We start from the raw sequence: 21,019 nt of genomic DNA, 5'->3' as shown, positions 1-21,019 counted from the left end.
TCGTGGAATGCCGACAAACTTTTACCCTTTAAAATCTTCATAGGCGACGTTTAAAAAAAATCTACAGGTTGCATGTTTTGAGTTACAGAGGAGGACTAGGGCTAGAATTATTGCTCTCGCTCTACCAATCGCGGTGATACCTCACATGTGTGGTTTGAACACCGTTTACATATGCGGGCGCTGCTCACGTATGTGTTCGCTTCTGCGCGCCAAGCTCGTCGGGACGGGGCACGTTTTCTGGCTCCTAACTTTTTTACCTGGCTCCTAGATTCCAAGCAAATTTGTCAACCCCTGGTCTAAAGCGTTTTGTAGAATGAAATCATGGATTTCTTGTCAGTGTTTTACTGCCGACCTTGTATTGACCAAAGCGCATGATATGTGCTTAGGTTGGGGTAAATGCGTGTAATTTTTGACTGTCGATCGTTGATTGATTCTTAACAGTTGCTCATTCCTTAGAGCTTTTTTGGTGACAGCTGGTAATATTGAGGCGAATGGCTTTAGACCCCAAATGATTTCTGCCGAGTATCTCAGATTAGACATAATCGCAGAAAAACGCCGGGGAAAGTGATAATTGATTGGGAGGTATTCAATGATTATGGGAAGGGGCGATTTCCAAGTGGGTTCCCCACTTTTTCTTCCTATTTCTATTCCCAGACACGAGGGAGGGTGTTAGTCTCCCAAATGTTAGAACCTATAATTTAGCATGTCTGTTGAGAACCGGCTTAGATTGGATATCGCAATCGTCAAGGTATTCTAACTATCCCCTTGAGTCTGCTATGGCACACCCTTTCTCTCTGGTGGCCCTTCTCCACTGCAAGTCGAAGTTGATCACCCCCCTACTCCAGCATAACCTACTGCTCAGAGACACAGTCATCGCCTGGAGGGAAATCGGGAAGAGCCTCATGCCGCGTACACACCATCACTTTATGTGATGAAAAAAAACGACACTTTCTGTGAAGTAAAAAATGACGTTTTTGAAACTTCAATTTTCAAAGACGAAGTTGCCTACACACCATCGTTTTCTCACAATGATCTTGCAAAGTGAGGTTACGTTCCACCACGTTTTACCATTGAAGCTTGCTTCATAAGTAGCTTCTGGGCATGCGTGGATGAAAAAACGTCTTAGAAAACGACGTTTTTTGCTACACACGGTCAATTTCTGTGAAGTAAAAAGTGCACTTTTGAAAAACGACACATAAAATTGAAGCATGCTTCAATTTTTTTTGGTCGTTTTTTACAAGACATAAAACGACGTTTTCCCCCACACACAGTCAATTAAAGTGACGTTTTTAAAAACGTCATTTTTTTTTCATCACATAAAGTGATGGTGTGTACGCGGCATCAGGCTTTCCCCATTCATGTCCAGACACCTACCGATACAAGGCAACTCAAGTTCCCCCCCCGGGCCTGGACCACAGACCCTTCAAAATCTGGCAGGAAAAGGGTCTCGCACAATTTGCCTCTTTATGTGATGCATCCACTGGTCGTCCTCTACCTTTCGCAAAAGTCGCCACGACTTTTAATCTACCCCAATCTCATGCCTTCCACTTCTGGCAATGCGTCAACTATCTGAGGGCCACCTGCAATGAGGCCTGTAAACGCTTTTCTCCCAACTTTACCGACCAGCTGCTTTTAGAGGGGTCCTATAAGATCTCAGACATATACAAACCTTTGATCCAAAAGACTACCCCCCTCTGGCATCCTCCTCCGCAGCCAACTGGGGAAGAGACTTTCCGGATGACGACCTGATAAACAAGATGCTGCAGGGTTTCAACAAAGTCCAGCGACTGACCCCGAACGAAATCTGGAAAGAAACCCAACTGAAGATTCTCCACCGGGCACACACATACCCTTCCTCCATTCCGCAAAGCATCAAAACGGAGCTGAGTGTCCCTTATGCCACCAACCAAAACCTTCATTGGCACATCGCTTCTGGGCGTGCTCCTACATATCTACCTTCTGGGACCAGGTGCTGGCCTACATCTTTGGAATTACCCTGCTGAAATTGCCCAAAGACCCACTGCTCCTCATCTTTGGCTACTGGGACCCCCTACTACTCCAATGGTCTCAACAGGATGGCTCAACCATACCTGTTTACCCGAACCGCTCGCATGCTTATAAAGTCTGGCTCTGCCTTCTTATCGCACAAAGGGCTATCTTGAAGAATTGGACCTCTTCTCACTGCCACTTCCGCTCCAATTTATCTCCTGAGGACTTAGCTACGTTTGACCAGTATTCCTTCTCGTACTTTCAATCCCCTCTGCCCTCATTCTCGGGAGAGGCTGCCTCGCTGGATGCCCGATCCACCGCCTCTGACTGATTACAGGAAGAACGGTTGCACCCCCCCCCCCCCCTATAACGTCCAATGGATCTTGGTGCTCCCTCCCCCCTCCACTTTAGTTTTATCCCTTTTTGCCGGTATTTCTTTTTTTATATTCTGCTACGTTATTGTCTCTTGCAGGTCTAGGCCTTTAGTCTTTTACAAGATCCTACCAATTCTTCACCGCTTAGACGATGATAGTCGCTGTATGTTCTCTCGAGTTTCATGTGTATACTATGCCACATTCTGATTCGTTTATTAGATGCTTAGACTACTCTGCAAGTAACGTGTTGGTTGCTTGTGCAACTTCCCTTCTCTTTTTGTCATGACTGAATGACAAAGATCATATCTTTTATATGATCTTTTAAAATGCAATAATTACTTTTTGAAAAAAAAAAAAAAAAAATATCCCAGGAGTTCTGATTCAAAAGTGTGTGTGTGTGTGTGTGTGTATGTATATGTATGTGTGTGTGTGTATATATGTATATATACATACACGCATACATACATACATACATACATACATACACACACATTTTAGCAGAGACCCTAGGGGAATAAAATAGGGATTGTTGTAATATTTTATGTCACACTGTATTTGCGCTGCTGTCTTTCAAACGCAATTTTTTGGGAAAAAATACACTTCAATTAAAAAAAAAAAAACCTAAACAGTAAAGTTAGCGCAATTTTTTTGTATAATGTGAAAGATGATGTTACGCCGCGAGAATGGTGAGAGAATCGTGCTCTTTATTCTAAGCAAAAAAATTGTGATTCTTATTTTAGCCAAAATCGGCCAGCTCTAGTTGGTGGGTATCCCTGGTGGCTGCTGTTCCAGATCGCGGGTTCCCGACCCGTCAATAACGAGCATCATTGTGACAGGAACGCTGGAGGAAACATGCGACTGCAGTAGAGAGCAGAACCAATGCTTCCTGTATCGCTCCTGTCCCAGATGTACATTTGATATCACTCTGCCTGTGACAGGAGCCGGCGCTATATAGGAAGCATTGGCTCTGATTCCTCTAGCGCCGCCTCCTTTCTTCACACTGATGCTTGGGGATGGAGGATCGGAAACCCACGATCTGGGCTTACTGACCTGCCATCCCAAAATAGGAGTTGGCAGACCACATCAAAGGACGCCGCAGGCCAGTGGTTGGGCACCCCTGCCTTAAAGCATGATGTGAGTGAGTAGGCTGCTAGGGGACTAAATCATCCTTGTCTCTGCAAGGAATTGAAGATGCTGGCTCAAAAAGAAGTATGTGTATATGTACAATACTGTGATGCCTGATTTTTGTAAGGTGTGTGTGTATGTATATATATATATATATAGTGTGTGTGCGTGTTTATATAGATACTGTGTGTGTGTGGTTGGTCATCAAGATGTGGCTAATTGGTCTGTGTGTATACAGTATCTCACAAAAGTGAGTACACTCCTCACATTTTTGTAAATATATTATATCTTCATGTGACGACACTGAAGAAATTACACTTTGCTACAATGTAATGCAGTGAGTGTACAGCTTGTATAATCGTGTAAATTTGCTGTCCCTCTCAAAAAAACTCAACACACAGCCATTCATGTCTAAACCACTGGCAACAAAAGTGAGTACACCCCTAAGTGAAAATGTACAAATGAGGCCAAAAGTGTTAATATGTTGTGTGGCCACCATTATTTTCCAGCACTGCATTAACCATCGTGGGCATGGAGCTCACCAGAGCTTCACAGGTTGTCACTGGAGTCCTCTTCCACTCCTTCATAACGACATCACAGAGCTGGTGGATGTTTTGAGATCTTGCACTCCTCTACCTTTCATTTGAGGATGCTCAATAGGGTTTAGGTCTGGAGACATGCTTGACCAGTCTATCACCTTTACCCTTAGCTTCTTTAGCAAGGCAGTGGTCGTCTTGGAGGGGTGTTTGGGGTCGTTATCCTGTTGGAATACTGCCCTGCGGCCCAGTCTCTGAAGGGAGAGGATCATGCTTAGCTTCAGTATGTCACAGTACACAGTACATGTTGGCATTCATGGTTCCCTCAATGAACTGTACCTCCCCAGTGCCAGCAGCACTCATGCAGCCCCAGACTATGACACTCCCACCACCATGCTTGACTGTAGGCCTTTTTAATCCTCATCTAATTGCCGCCACATACGCTTGACACCATCTGAACCAAATAAGTTTATCTTGGTCTCATCGGACCACAGGACATGGTTCCAGTAATCCATGTCTTTAGTCTTCTTGTCTTTAGCAAACTGTTTGCGGGCTTTCTTGTGCATCTTCTTTAGAAGTGGCTCCTTTTTTTGACGACAGCCATGCAGACCAATTTGATGCAGTGTATGGTCTTGAGCACTGACAGCCTGACCCCCCCCCCCCACCCCTTCAACCTCTGCAGCAATTCTGGTAGCACTCATATGTCTATTTCCCAAAGGCAACCTCTGGATATGACGCTGAAAACGTGCACTTTACTTCTTTGACCATGACAAGGCCTGTTCTGAGTGGAACCTGTCCTGTTAAACCGCTGTACAGGTGATACTTGAAAAAAATTGAATATCGTGCAAAAGTTTATTTATTTCACTAATGCAACTTAAAAGGTGAAACTAATATATGAGACTCATTACATGCAAAGCAAGATAGTTCAAGCCGTGGTTTGTCATAATTGTGATGATTATGGTTTACAGCTCATGAAAACCCCAAATCCACAATCTCAGAAAATTAGAATATTACATGCAATCAATAAAACAAAGATTATACATAGAAAAATGTAGCGCCTGTGTACTTTTGTACAGGTGCTATATTCAAATTTAGTGGGAGAATGAGAGAGTTATGTTGCTCTCATTCTGTGATTTGACAAATTTGGCTGTCGCCAAATCTGGATTTGTCCTGTGGGTCAGTCTGTGCCCCAGAGATGCAGTCTCATCTCTAGGCGGCAGGTGGCATCGGAGGGGTCCAGGCGGAGCCGCTTCTTCCCAGCAGCCAATTGGAAGAGTTTTCCCTCGCAGGGCATGCTAGGGAGGGGTATTTCTGTGGCGGAGGCCGTGGTTCGGGGTTCTTAGCGGGTTCCTGGTTCCAGGTGCGGCACCCACCTTTAGGATGTGTGCACATCACGGGCCCCACCACTATGGCCTACCTGGCCGGGGCCGCATGCTACGCGGAGTTCCTGACTCTGGGCTCTCATAGCCCGGAGCAACGTATACTGCAAAGGGGCCCCAGTGACTTACTGGGCCTCCACTTCTATTGAGAAGATCCCAAGCTGGGTGCTGTTTGGTGGGGGATCGGTCTGAGGAGAACCCGGAGGCAGGTGATCCAACAGGGCTTGAACGAACCACCGGGGATCTGGGCACCGGACACTGACAGGTCACATTCAAGCTGTCAGTCGGTGACCCCAAAGACATACTGGGAGGATTTGCTGTACCATACTAACTTCTAAGCACTAGGCCTGTGGCAGAGGTCTCATCTGGACATTCAGATCTAATTTAGAGCCAAGTCTGTGGCAGAGACTTGTTTCCTTTCCCAGAAGCTTTAAGTGATGCTCTGGCTGCCAGGCCTGTGAGAGTACAACTACCATTGCTAAAGGGCAGGACTGCCTTTACTATCCATGGCCTGATACTGTGAAGTTGCTCTTCCTTCACCAACCTATCCTGTCTACCTCAAGTTACATGTTGGTCGTGTTTGACTGGGAAAATAAAGCATTTGAAAACGCAATCAACGGTCCTGGACATTCTATCATTGCTCTCAGCACCACCATCACCTTTAGACACAGTATAGAGGTAACTTAAACACGCCAATCCCAAATCTAATCAGCGGCTCCTCCGGGGGTATCTCTACAGAAATTTCAGACCTCTGAAAAGTATAAGCATGCATATGTACTCAGTACTTGGTTTGGGCCCCTTTTGCAGCAATTACTGGCTCAATGCGGCATGGCATGGAAGCCATCAGCCTGTGGCACTGCTGAAGTGTTAGGAAAACCAGGATGCTTCAATAGCGGCCTTCAGCTCTTCTGCATTGTTCGTTCTCGTGTCTTTCATCTCTCTCTTGACAATGCCCCATAGATTATCTATGGGGTTCAGGTCAGGGGAGTTTGCTGGCCAATCAAGCACTGTAATCCCATGGTCATTAAACCAGGTTTTGGTGCTTTTGGGAGTGTGGGCAGGTGCCAAGTCCTGCTGGAAAATGAAGTCAGCATCCCCATAGAGCTCGTCTGCGGAAGGAAGCATGAAGTGCTCCAAAATCTTCTGGTAGATGACTGTGTTGACTCGGGACTTAAAGCGGAGGTTCACCCGCACATGACACTATTTCCCCCTAGATGGATGCTCGTTTTGTCTAGGGGAATCGGCTAGTTGTTTTAAAATATGATCCGTACTTACCGTTTACAAGATGCATCTTCTCCGCCGCTTCCGGGTATGGGCTGCGGGACTGGGCGTTCCTATTTTGATTGACAGTCTTCCGAGAGGCTTCCGACGGTCGCATCCATTGCGTCACGATTTTCCGAAAGAAGCCGAACGTCGGTGCGCAGTAGAGAGCCGCACCGACGTTCGGCTTCTTTCGGCTACTAGTGACGCGATGGATGCGACCGTCGGAAGCCTCTCGGAAGACTGTCAATCAAGAAGGAACGCCCGCTCCCGAAGACCCATACCCGGAAGCGACGGAGAAGATGCATCTCGAAAACGGTAAGTACGGATCATATTTTAAAACAACTAACCGATTCCCCTAGACAAAACGAGCATCCATCTAAGGGGAAAAGATAAAAAAATATATAATTGGGTGAACTCCCGCTTCAATGAAGCACAGTGGATCAACACCAGCAGATGACATGGCTCCCCAAATCAACACAGACTGTGGAAACTTCACACTGGACTTCAAGCATCTTGTAGTGTGTGCCTCTCCATTCTTCCTCCATACTCTGGGTCCTTGGTTTCCAAATGAGATGCAAAATGTGCTCTCATCAGAAAAGAGGACTTTGGACCACTGAGCAACAGACCAGGTCTGTTTTTCTTTAGCCCAGGTAAGACGCTTCTGTTGTTTGTTGTTTAGGAGTGGCTTGACAAGAGGAATACGACATTTGAAGCCCATGTCCAGGATCCGTCTGTGTGTGGTGGCTCTTGATGTACTGACTCCAGCCTCAGACCACTCCTTGTGAATGTCCCTAACACTTTCAAATGGCCTTTTCCTGACCATCCTCTCCAGACTGTGGTCATTCCTGCTGCTTGTGCACCTTTTTTCTTCCACATAACTTTCTATTAATGTGCTTTGATACAGCACTTTGGGAACATCCAACTTATTTTGCGTTTTGAGGCTTTCCCTCCTTTTGGAGGGTGTCGATAGTTTTCTGCACAACTGTCAGGTCAGCAGTCTTTCCCATGATTGTGATTCCTACTGAACGAGACTGAGACACTATTTAAAGGTTTAGGAACCCTTTGCAGGTGTTATGGCTTAAATAGCTGATTAGCGTGGGACACTTTGAGCCTAGTATATTGCACCTTTTCACAATATTCAAATTTTCTGAGGTTGAGGATTTGGGGTTTTCATAAACTCTTGGCCATAATCAGCACAATTATGACAAATCGCAGCTTGAACGATCTCATATATTAGTTTCACCTTTTAAAGCGGAGCTCTGGTCAAAAAAAACATTTTTTTTTTAGCAAGATTGTAATTGTCACATAACATAGTCCCCATAAGATGGCAATAGCTCCCCAGCCGTTAAAGTAATATTGGTCCACACTTGCCTTATTTTCTTCTTCTCCTCATCTAGCCGAATCCATTATGTGTGTGGACATTTGAAGCCCAGTTCGTTTCCCTTCCTGGATTGCTTGCGGTGGATGCTGGGTAACCTACATCTCACGCGTGCGCAGTAGAACGCGCTCGCAGTGCAGTTTTATTCTTTTGTCATGGCAACGGGCAGCGACTGAGGAACGTCCCACCCCGTTGCAACAGTAATAATACAATCTACGCTCCAATAAAACTCTGAATGACTCCCCTTTCCAATATATCTTGTATATGAGAAGTAAGGGCTTTGTGCCCTTTTTGAACATGGCGCGGTAAACAAGACAAGCGCACAGTCTCCTGGGAAATGACACTCATTGCCCAGGAGTCTGTGCAGCTTAGGTAGGATAGGAGAACCACCGCGGTCCAGGAAGAAGGCAGATTAGGAATTATGCCTAGCAACAGGGTGTTCCAGGCAAGTAAAAACATTTTTTCACACAGAACTTTTTTTTAAACTATTTAAAGGAAGCTACTGAAGCAAAGTATGATTTTAGGGTGGAGCTCCGCTTTAAGTTGCATTAGTGAATTAAATGAACTTTTGCACGATATTCAAATTTTTGGAGTTTCGCCTGTATGGTCTTGGCCACTGTGCTGCAGCTCAGTTTCAGGGTCTTGACCACTGTGCTGCAGCTCAGTTTCAGGGTCTTGGCAATCTTCTTATAGCCTAGGCCATCTTCATGTAGAGCAACAATTTTTTTTCAGAACCTCAGAGTTCTTTGCCATGAGGTGCCATGTTGTTAGTACATTGTGAGTACCTGTGTAGTGCGAGTGTGTGTATTGTAAGTAAACGAGTGCTGCGAGTGCACGTGGGCGGCAAATACCTGTGTATTGTATTGTATTGTTCAGTATTAGTGTCAGTAAGCTACTTGTTGGGTAATTTGGACAGGGTATAATCCCCCAACCCTCATTAAAGGGGTTGTAAAGGAACTTATTTTTTTCCATAAATAGCTTCCTTTACCTTTAGTGTAGTCCTCCTTCACTTACCTCATCCTGCGATTTTTCTTTTAAATGTCCTTATTTCTTCTGAGAAATGCTCACTTCCTGTTCTTCTGTCTGTAACTCAACACCGTAATGCGAGGCTTTCTCCCTGGTGTGGAGAAAGCCTCTTGAGGGGGTGAGCAGGAGTGTCAGGACGCCCACCAGAGAGTAGTAGAGAGTGTCCTAACACTCCTGCTCGCGCCCTCCCCCCTCAAGAGGCTTTCTTCACACCAGGAAGAAAGCCTTGCATTACGGTGTTGAGTTACAGACAGAAGAACAGGAAGTGAGCATTTCTTAGAAGAAATAAGGACATTTAAAAGCAAAATCGAAGGATGAGGTAAGTGAAGGAGGACTGCACTAAGGTAAAGGAAGCTATTTAGGGAAAACATTATTTTTTTCCTTTACAACCCCTTTAAATCAGTAGGTACGATGCCCGGCGGATGTGGAGATGCAACTCGATGTACATCTTGCGGCATTTATGTGTTCCTTGATCATCTGATCAAGGGCGAATACTGCTGTGCAAAATGTAAGCACATTGTTTGCCTGGAAGCCCAGGTTCTTAATCTAGGGAAGCAACTGTCAGCACTGAGAAGACCCTCCATACTAAAGAAGAGCTGGGAACATCCCTGGCAGGTGCTGGCAAGGGCCAGCACAGATGCGGGTGGCGACAGAGGTGCATGCACTAGAAACGAGTAGATGGGGGAAGTGCCAGGGAGGCCGATCCTGGGCTGGAGCATCCCAATAAGTACACTCCATTGAGTGATAATGGTGAAACCGGTCAGGGACCAGCACTGCTGGAGCTGAGGGACTCTCCTAGCTGCCAGGGGAAGAACTCCTCCAGTGAGATTGGGGGGGAAGCGAAGGGAAAGGATAGACAGATTCTGTTGATAGGGTACTCAATTCTTAGAAAGACAGAGAGGGCAATCTATGACAAAGACCTGAAGCACCGAACTGTATGCTGTTTACCGGGCGCTCGGGTTTGGCACATCACGGATCTGTTGGACAGATTACTGGGAGGAGCTGAGAAAGACCCGGCTGTCATGGTGCATGTTGGCACCAATGACAAAGTCAGAGGCAGATCGAGTGTCCCAAAGAAGAATGTTAGGGACTTAGGAGCTAAATTGAGGAAAAGGACCTCTAAGGTAGTATTCTCAGGAATACTACCGGTATCTCGAGCCACACCAGAAAGGGAGATTAGGGAAGTAAACAAGTGGTCGAGGAGCTGGTGTAGTATGGAGGGGTTTTGGTTCCTGTAGAACTGGGCTGACTTCTCAGTCGGTCACCAGTTTTTTTTTTTTTAAATTGTTTATTTATATACCACATGAGGCCGGTCCACACGGACCACAATACAAACAGTACATCTGCTGATGCTAACAGGTTCACATAACAGTAACAGCATAAGATGAGTATGCATCTCAACAGTATTCATGTGACACTTTCTGCGACTTTATATCATGGATTCGTGGCCCAGCCTCCCACTTTTTCTCGTTTTCTAGGAGTGAAATGAGCCGAGAGTACAGAGGAAAGATTGCGGGATCTGCTCAGTGAGCAGTCCAGCAGGTAAAGAAGAGAGAGGAAGTAAGAGGATTGAGTGGAAAAGAGAATGGGATGGGGGGGGGGGGTCGCGGCCATGGACATCCGCCGTCGGTTGGCAGTTTCCCGGTGCGGGTTCTCCTAATCAGCCCGGAGAGCTCTGGGGGTGAACATGGTTCGTTCAATCTACCTGGGGGTTCGGAGATCCCCCTCTGAGGGCCTGGCCCTCCTCTGAGTATTTGAACATTGTCCACATTTGCCACGTTTGGGAGTATAGCTCGTTTCTATCTTGTTTGGACAGTACCAAATCCTCCAGCCAGCTAATCTCATCCACCTTCTTCAGCCACATGGCTAATGTCGGTGGGTGTGGTGATTTCCAACACAGCGGGACGCAGGCTCTAGCTGCGTCCACCAGGTGTCTAACAATGGACTTTTTATAGATCCGCGCCGGGGTGTCCGTCGCATGGAGGAGGAAATATGCCGGGTCATCCGGCACCTTGCGGTCCGTGAATTTTTGAACAATTCGTCTGATCTCTCCCCAGTATGGTCTAATGCGTGGGCATGACCAGAATATGTGGATCAAGGTGCCCCTTTCCGTCTGGCACCTCCAGCATAAGTCTGATGTGTCTGGGAACAATTTATTTAGTACAGCCGGGGTTCTGTACCACCTCGTCAGTAGTTTGTAATTGGTCTCCTGGACCCTAGTACAAATCGAGGACTTGTGCGTAAACATGAGGATATGCTGTCTCTTATTGGATGTGAATTTGTTTCCCAGATCTCGCTCCCATTTCCCAAGGCTCGGGATCTGGTAACCCTCCGGAGGCTCAACAAGCATCGTGTGTAGCAACGAGAGCGCGTGGGGTAGCGCTCCCGTCTCCACGCACATCTCTTCCAAACATGTAAGGGGTTGGTCCGCGGGTGGGGGAGTCATAGTTCGTAGGAAATGGCTCAGTTGGCATGTTCTCATGAAGTCTAGCTGGTAAATTCCCAAGTGGTCCATCAGCTGAGCTGACGTCTTCCACCTGCCCGATTCACTGTAATGTGAGGCCTGAAAGTGTCCCGACTCACGCAAGGCTATGAATCTGGCATCTCTAATTCCCGGTGTGAAGCCGGGGGTTCCCAAAATCGGGCGCATGGGCGAGGCCTCCGATGCAAAGCGACCCTGCGTCAGCAGTCTAGCACATACCTTAATGGTGTTCCCTATGAGCGGGTGGCATTGTACGTCCTTTTGTTGTATGTTATGGCACCACGGGGCATGCTTTAGTAGGATCTCACTCTGCGCCTGTTCCAGTCGTGGCCAGAGTTTAAGTAAGTTGTGGCGGCACCAATCTATAAGTCGGTTTAAATGTGCTGCTTGGTAGTACGTTTTTAAGTTTGGCATAGCTAGCCCTCCACTCAACTTAGGTAGGGAAAGCACGGTCCTATGTACTCGAGGACGTCTCCCAGCCCATAGAAACCGTCCAAATGCCGTCTGCGTCTGCTTAAAGTATGACGTCGGTATATGAATGGGGAGTGCCTGCAGTAAGTATAAAAATTTCGGGAGAATGGTCATCTTTAGAATACTGTTCCTTCCGAACCACGAATGTAGTCCCGTAGTCCAACCGTTTAGTAGCTGCTGTATCTTCTTAAGTAGGGGGGGGGAAATTAAGCCTGTATATGTCCGAAAGTTTTGGTGAGATACGCGTCCCTAAGTATGTCAGAGCCACGTCCGTCCATTTTAGTTTAAAGTCTCGTTTAAGTCGCATCAACTGCTGTTGTGGGACCCCTACTCCCATCGCCTCGGACTTCGTCAAATTAATTTTCATATTGGCTAATTTACCGTATGAGTCGAATTCCTGCATCAGGTTCGGGAGGGACACCGAGGGGCTGGTCAAGGAGAACAGCATGTCATCGGCGTAGGCCGAGATTTTGTAGTGGCCCTCCCCTACCTTTATCCCGGTAATGTTCGGGTTCTGTCTCACATGTTGTAGGAAGGGTTCCAGGGTCAGCGCGAACAGGAGAGGCGACAGTGGGCACCCCTGTCTGGTGCCGTTGGTAATCGGGAACGTGTCAGAGAGCGTGCTATTCGCCCTCACCCTGGCCGTTGGGTTCGTATATGCCGCTGTTATCCAGCTAAGCATCCTCCGCCCCACCCCCACATGTTTCAAGGTGCGGAACATGAACTGCCAGCTTACCCGATCGAACGCCTTTTCGGCGTCCGTTCCTACAAAGACACAGGGTTCCCCTGTTTTGTTGGCTACATGTATCAGGTTCAGCACCTTGGTCGTATTGTCCCTGGCCTCTCTGGTTGGGACAAAGCCCACTTGGTCCAGATGAATGAGGTCAGGGAGATACCGCTGGAGTCTGGTAGCAATTATTTTTGTAAACAATTTTATGTCGGTATTTAGTAGCGAGATGGGGCGGTAGCTGCCGCACTGGCTGGGATCTTTCCCTTCTTTATGTATTACCGCTATCTGCGCCTGCAGGGTGTCTATGTGGAACGCGCCCTCTGACCCCACCGAGTTAAATAGGCTCACTAACCGGTTCCCCAGTGTCTGGAGTAAGGATTTATAGTACGCGGTGGTAAGGCCGTCCGGGCCAGGTGCTTTGCCTGGTTTGGCGGATTTCAATGCTGCTTGGATTTCTGCCAAAGTAATTGGCTCCTCTAGTGACTCTCTCATGTCTGTCGTTAGTGTCGGCATATGGGAGGCCTCTAGGTATGTAGATGTCAAGTCCGGGTCTATGTCCGCTTGTGTGGGAGGGAGGTTGTAAAGATTGGAGTAGAAGAGTTTAAATTCTTGTGAGATCTGTTGTGGTACTGAGACTTTCTTCCCCTCCCGTGTGACTATGTGCGGAATGTACGATGCCATGTTTTGCGCGCGGATCGCTTGGGCAAGCATCCTTCCGCATTTGTTCCCTGACTCGTAGACATTGCGCCTACTAATTTGCATAGCTGCCTTGGCCTTATAGTGTAGTAAGTCAGTGATCTGCCGGCGAGTGGTGTTCAGGTCCGAGCCTACTTGGGGTGTCGGGGCTTGTTTGTGTTGGGTCTCCAGTAGCTGCAGTTTAGCTAGTAGTGCGTCTAGCTGTTCAGTCCTCTGTTTCTTCAGTCTGGCCCCATGCTTAATGAGGAGACCCCGTACGACCGCCTTGTGAGCCTCCCATACCACCCCTGCATCACTGTCAGGGGTACCGTTGGTGTCGAAATAATGTCCTATTTCCCTAACCACTTCAGTCATGGTGTCTGAGTCCTGTAGTAGGCTTTCATTGAGTCGCCAAGTCCTTCTCTGAGTCGTTTGTGTCGCTGCCAGGGCATATACCAGCTTAATTGGGGCATGGTCTGACCAGGTAATAGATCCTATCTCTACTTCCGTAATCGCGTCAAGGTGTCTGTGGGGTACAAAAAGGTAGTCTATTCGCGAGTAGGACCCATGGGGCCTGGAGTAGAAGGTATAGTCCCTCTCACCGGGGTGAAAAAGACGCCAAGCGTCCACAAGTTGGGCCGAATGGAGCGCCGTGTGTATGCGCTTCCGACTTTCTCTGGAGCCAGACGAGGTACCCGTCGACGTGTCCTCCGTCGGTATCAGGGGTATGTTAAGGTCCCCTCCCACGATCAACTGGCCTTCCGTGAAGCGTAGTAGTTTGTTCAGGTTTCTAGATATAAATGAGTCTTGATGGTCATTTGGGGCATACAGGTTCGCTAGGGTCACTTGCGTTTGGCCAATTTTGCCCTTCAAAAATATGTAACGCCCTTCTGCGTCCAGTTCAACGTCTCCATGATGCCATGGGACCCTGGCTGAGAGAAGTATAGATACTCCTCGTGACTTTGCTTTCGCATAGGTGGAGTGATAAACCGTGGGGTATTGTCTGTTTTTCAACAGGGGCAGATTCCGTTCCCTAAAGTGTGTTTCTTGGATCATAATCACGTCCGCTCCCAGGCGTCGCATATCGTGTAGGAGCATTCTCCTTTTTTCCGGGATGTTTAAACCCTTCGCGGGTCACCAGTTTTATAGAAGGGACGGACTGCCCTAAATGGGGAGGGTGCAGATGTGCTGGGAGTGAAGATGGCCGGAAAGTTATAAGGGTTTTTTAAACTAGGCAACGGGGGAGGGTCCAGAGGTAGAGATAGTCAGCAATGAACATATTCCAGAGGGTAGCATTGGGGGCATTAGTGGTAGGTTGACTAAAGCACATAAACCCGAGGTAAGCATAGTAACAAGTCCTATTTGCAATCTCGGAACACCAAATAAGAGGACAGTAGACTAGACTAGACTACGTGGCATGTTCAGTAATGCCAGGAGCCTGGTGGACAAGATGGGTGAACTAGAGATACTGTTTAACGAGGAGGATTTGGATTTTGTGGGATTTTCAGAGACATGGTTCAACAGCTCTCGTGATTGGTTGGCAACCATTCAAGGGTACTCCCTTTATTGCAAAGATTAGAGAGGGTAGAAAAGGGTGAGGGGTAATGTATGAATGTACAATGATGTAATGTAAGAATAATGTACAAGTGAATGTGAGAGATGACATCTATACGGGAAGTAGGGAGGAGGTGGAATCCTTATGGGTAGAGCTCCAAAGGGATGAAGCTAAGGGGAAAATAATACTGGGAATATGCTATAGGCCCCCTAATCTGAGGGAGGAGGGGGAGATGGGCCATCTATCACTATTTGCATTAGCAGAAAGGATGGGAGATGTTTTTTATAAGGGGCAATTTTAATTATCCAGACAAAGACTGGGCGAAGGGAACCACACATTCGTCTAAGGCTCGCCAGTTCCTAAATGTCTTGCAGGACAATTTTTTTTTTTTTTTTTTTGTAGACAATTTTTATTAGATTCTAACATATGCAATACAGGGGTTTAAAACATAAACCAACGAGAATAAAGTGTTTGCAGGACATATTCATGGGTCATATGGTAGACGCACCAACTGGAAACAAGGCGTTACTAGATCTACTGATTACCAACAATACACATCTGATCACGGATGTGGTAATACAGGGCAATTTAGGAAAGAGCGATCACAGGTCAATTGGCTTCAGTATAAATCACATAAATAGGAAACATAAGGGGAACACAAAGACAATGAATTTCAAAAGAGCCAACTTCCCTAAACTACGAACCTTGCTAGAAGATATAAATGTGGGTAAAATCTTAGAAACAAAGAACACAGAGAAGAGATGGGTTTGCTTTTAGAGTATATTGAACAAGGGCATTAGCCAGTGCATCCCATTGGGAAATAAATTTAAAGGGGCAAATAAAAGTCCTGGATGGCTTAACTCCTAAAAGCAAAGAAGGCCTTCAAAACATACAGGGTGGAGGGATCGTTATCAGCATTCAGACTTTACAAAGAATGCAACAAGATATGTAAGGGGGGGAGTTATGGTGTCTAAAATAAAACACGGAAGCCACATAGCGGAGGAGAGCAAAACAAATCTCAATAATATCTTTAAGTATATAAAAAGTAAAAAAGGGCAGACAGACCATATTGGCCCCATAAAGAATGAGGAAGGATATCTGGTTACAAGGGATGGGGAGATGGCGAATGTATTAAATGTATTATTCCCAATCAGGGGGCTTCAGTAAGCAAAACTGAAATGTTTGTCCTCATGACTAACAGAGGACAGAATTAGAAATAGACTTGGGAAACTTAACATTAATAAATCACTGGGACCAGATAGCTTGCACCCGAGGGTACTTGGGGAACTCAGTCAAGTAATTGCCAGACCATTGTTCCTAATTTTTACTGACTGAAATGATACCAGCTGATTTGAAGAAAAGCCAATGTAGCAACAATATTTAAAAAAGGGCCCAAAATACATCCCTGGGAATTGCAGACCAGTTAGCCTAACATCAATAGTATGCAAGCTCTTGGAGGGGATGATAAGGGACTATATACAAGATTTTAGTAATGAGTGCGGTATTAGCAGTAATACACATGGATTCATGAAGAATCGTTCTTGCCAAACCAATCTATTAAACTTCTATGAGGAGGTGAGCTGCCATCTAGATAAAGGAAGGCCCGTAGACATGGTGTATCTGGATTTTGCAAAAGCATTTGACACCATTCCCCATAAACATTTACTGTACACCATTTTATCGTTGGCATGAGTACATGGATATCAGAGGGTGGTGATAAATGGGGAACACTCGGAATGGTCAAAGGTGGGAAGTGGGGTCCCCCAGGGTTCTGTGCTGGGACCAATCATGTTTAATTTGTTCATAAACGACCTGGAGGATGGGGTAAACAGTTCAATCTACTTTTGCGGACGACACTAAGCAGGGCAATAACTTCTCCGCAGAATGTGGAAACCTTGCAAGAAGATCTGAACCAATTAATGGGGTGGGCAACTACATGGCAAATGAGGTTTAATGTAGAAAAATGTAAAATAATTAATTTGGGTGGGAAAAATATGAATGCAGGCTACTCACTTGGGGGTGAACCTCTGGGGGAATCTAGGACGGAAAATGGCCTATGGGTCCTAGTAGTTGATAGGCTAAGCAATGGCATGCAAGCTGCTGCTAACAAAGCAAACAGAATATTGGCATGCATTAAAAAGGAGATTGACTCCAGGGATAAAGCGATAATACTTCCACCCTACAAGACTTTGCACCGTCTCATTTGGAGTATGTTGCCCAGTTCTGGGCACCAGTCCTCAGGAAGGATGTACTGGGAATGGAGCGAGTACAAAGAAGGGCAACAAAGCTAATAAAGGGTCTGGAGGATTTTAGTTATAAGGAAAGGTTGCAAGCACTGAACTTATTCTCTCTGGAGAAGAGACACTTGAGACGGAATATGATTTCAATTCACAAATACCATACTGGTAACCCCACAATAGGGATAAAACTCTTTCGCGGAAGGGAGTTTATTAAGACATAAAAGAGGTTTAATCTTAAACTGCGTAGAGGGTTCTTTACTGCGAAAGCGGTGAGGATGTGGAATTCCCTTCCACAGGCGGTGGTTTCAGCAGGGGGCATCAATGATTTAAAAAAACTATTAGATAATCACCTGAACGACCACAATATACAGGGATATACAATATAATACTGACATATAATCAAACACATAGGTTGGACTTGTGTCTTATTTCAACATCGCCTACTATGCAACTATGTTGAACTTCCAGTGACCAGTATGAAAGAGTGAGAGCGATAAAACCAAATTTAACACACCTGAGACCTTGTAACACTAACAAGTCACATGATACTGGGAGGGAAAATGGCTAATTTGGCCCAATTTCACATAGGGGTGTACTCACTTTTGCCAGCGGTTTAGACATTAATAGCTGTGTGTTGAGTTATTATGAGTGGACAGGAAATATACACTGTTATACAAGCTAAGCTGTACATTCACTACTTTACATTGTAGCAAAGTGTAATTTCTGTTGTCACCATGAAAAGATATAATAAAATATTTACAAAAATACAAAAATGTGAGGGGTGTACTCACTTTTAGCCATATTTTGATGACCACCCACCTAACATTGGGTAGGTGCCCCTTTTGCCACCAAAACAGCCTGATCCATTGAGGCATAGATGCCATATCCCTGAAGATATGCTGTGGGATCTGGCACCAAACCACCAGTAGTAGATTCTTTAAAGTGGAAGTCCATACTATAATCTAAAATCGGCGCTCCGGTCTGGTACTATGGGGCATCCGTTGTCAGCTGTCCCCCCTCCTCTCCCCTGAAACCAGCGGCTGGGAACTGATCACGTCAGCAGACAGGGACACCTCGAGAATAGGTAAGTATAAGCATCTTCCTTTTACAGCAGGGGTCTCCAAACATTTCAAACAAAGGGCCAGTTGAGTTTACCGTCCTTCAGACTGTAGGCAAACCAAACTCCAGCTCACGCTGCAGTTACAGCAAGTTTTGTATCTTTTGGGATACAGATTTTGCATGCATAAATAAAAGCTGACCATTGTAAGCACCCCTGTCAGTGATAAATGTTTTGTCTTAACACTCTAAAGCCCCATACACACTATCAGTTTTCCTGCAGGTTTTTCTCTTCAGGTTTACCAAAACCATCCAATATGAAGTCAAACCTTAAGAATTTCAATTTGTATGCAATCAGGCAAAACCTGAAGAGAAAAACCTGCAGGAAAACTGATAGTGTGTATGGGGCTTATCTGTTACATTTGCAGGAGAGCTTGTTCTGTTGAAAAATAAAAGACTTGCTGGCTGGATTACCAGGTGAAAAGGAAAGAGAGCCTAAAAAATAAAACGAATGCAGCCACAACGTCTAAAAATTGTCAAGCTGCAATATTATTAATGTGTTTAATTTAGCCGTAATGAAATGTGTCTTGGCATTTTATATCTTGCCTAATATGGAATAGAGGTAGTAGGCAGCTAAAACTCTGTACTTTCTAAAGACGCAGGGTGGCTACTCTCTGTTTTAATTTTATTATCCACGAAACAAACACTAAAATAAAGAGCAGTACTTTAAGTTTCAAACCTGTAACACATTTTTTCTTTTCTAACAGGGAACAAAGAAAAGGGCTGGAATGACCCTCCCCAATTCTCTTATGGCTTGCAGGTATCTGGAGGTGGAAAACGTACACTGTTGAATAAAAGATTACCAGTACCTTTACAGGATCCTCCTACAGGTAGGAGACAGTAAGATTCATAGTGGGCTCTTCTGTGTGAATCACAGTAAGCAGTAAATGTGTTACTTTAATTGGTTGAACTAGATGGACTTGTCATTTTTCCACCAGACTAACGATGTAACTAACTACTTATGTAGAGTTGACTACAAATTTACATATTAACCACTTGAGAGCCGCGCTATAGACGAAAGCTGTCCACAGCGTGGCTCTCAACTGCCGGGTGGACGTCCTTTTATGTGCATTCCCCGCGTGTGCTGCTGGGGGCGCGCAGCGGGGAAACACTGTGCCCGGCGCATCGCTGAGATGCCGATGCGAGTGCCTGGCGGCCGCGATGTCCGCCAGGTACCCGCGATTGGCGGTGACAGCAGGGACGTAAACACAGAGCTCCACGTCCTGTCAGGGAGAGAGGAGACCGATGCTGTGTCCCTTGTACATAGGGACACAGCATCGGTCACCTCCCCCAGTCAGTCCCCCTCCACACACAGTTAGAACACACCCAGGGAATACATTTAACCCCTTCCTCACCCCCTAGTGTTAACCCCTTCCCTGCCAGTCACATTTATACAGTAATTGGTTCATTTTTATAGCTGTATAAATGTGAATGGTCCCAAAATTGTGTCAAAAGTGTCCGATATGTACGCCGCAATATCGCAGGCCTGACAAAAAAAAATCGCAGATCGCGGCCATTACTAGAAAAAAAAAAAAATCATAAATCTATCCTATTTTGTAGGCACTATAACTTTTGTGCAAACCAAAGAATATACGCTTATTGCGATTTTTTTTTTTTTTTAACAAAATATGTAGAAGAATACGTATTGGCCTAAACCGAGGAAAAAACTTAAAAAAAAAAAAAAAAAAAATTGGGATATTATTATAACAAAAAGTAAAAAATATTGTGTTTTTTTTTATTTTTCAAAATTTTCAGTCTTTTTTTTTTTTTCGTTTAAAGCGCAAAAAATAAAAATAGCAGAGATGATCAAATACCATCAAAAGAGAGCTCTATTTGTGGGAAAAAAATTATAAAAATATAATTTTGGTACAGTGTTGTATGACCGTGCAATTGTCGTTCAAAATGCGTCAGCGCTGAAAATTGGTCTGGGCAGGAAGGGGGTTTAAGTGGCCAGTAATGAAGTGGTTTAAAGCAAGCCTTCCCAGCTGGCAAAACACGGCTATAGTCGCTGGCAATAATTATTTTCAAAATATCAGGTAGCTGGTCAGTACAACAAACCTCTGCTGAACCAGCTGAGATTCTATCCTTTTTTTGGCCAGCTTTACTGTAGGTTACAACCAGGTTAGGAAAATACTCTATGTAGTTTGACAACATTGTGGTCACTTATCGATGATGAAGATCATAGATAGACAAGGCTAGCTGTTTCTGTAGTAAGCCTCCCTAATTTATGCCAGAGGGAACCTGTTTATCAGATGTTTCTATATTGGACTTTATGGCTTCTCAGTTGTCTGTCATTTTTATTTGCTCCTGACCAGATTAAAGGCTCCTTCACATCAGCCTGTACACCAAAACATGTGCATGCTGGTGTAGGTTGTGAAAGAGGGGTGCTATGCATTGTCGCAATGCATCACACGATTTACTTTTATTTTTTATTTTTTTTACTTTATTGAAGTGTCACAAAATGACATGCCATTGTCATGCCAAGTCGATGTGCTGTGGTGTTGATGTAAAAACGCAGACAATTGATTTTTATGTAAAAGGAATAAATGCTGCGCTGCTAGTATGGTGTGTGTATGTAGGTCAATACCAACATGACAAGGTAAACATTATACATACTGCAATAAACAAAGTGCTGGAATGTGCAACGAATACAAAAGTGAAATAGTGCACGAAAATAAAT

At 45.3% G+C, this 21,019-nt stretch overlaps 1 protein-coding gene across 1 annotated transcript in view; it reads left to right on the top strand.

Annotated features, from left to right (window-relative positions):
• The window catches only part of SRA1 (steroid receptor RNA activator 1), a 65,078-nt gene that overhangs the window by 10,889 nt on the left and 33,170 nt on the right, over positions 1–21,019 (top strand). The window contains exon 2 of the mRNA XM_040344806.1: positions 19,047–19,169. Coding sequence (XP_040200740.1) covers positions 19,047–19,169 — 123 coding nt within the window. The remainder of the gene's footprint in view (positions 1–19,046; positions 19,170–21,019) is intronic.

Source organism: Rana temporaria, chromosome 3, assembly GCF_905171775.1.
Source record: "Rana temporaria chromosome 3, aRanTem1.1, whole genome shotgun sequence".
Taxonomy (NCBI): Eukaryota; Metazoa; Chordata; class Amphibia; order Anura; family Ranidae; genus Rana; species Rana temporaria.
Note: the sequence above shows the minus strand (reverse complement) of the source record. Positions and strands in the feature narration are given on the sequence as shown.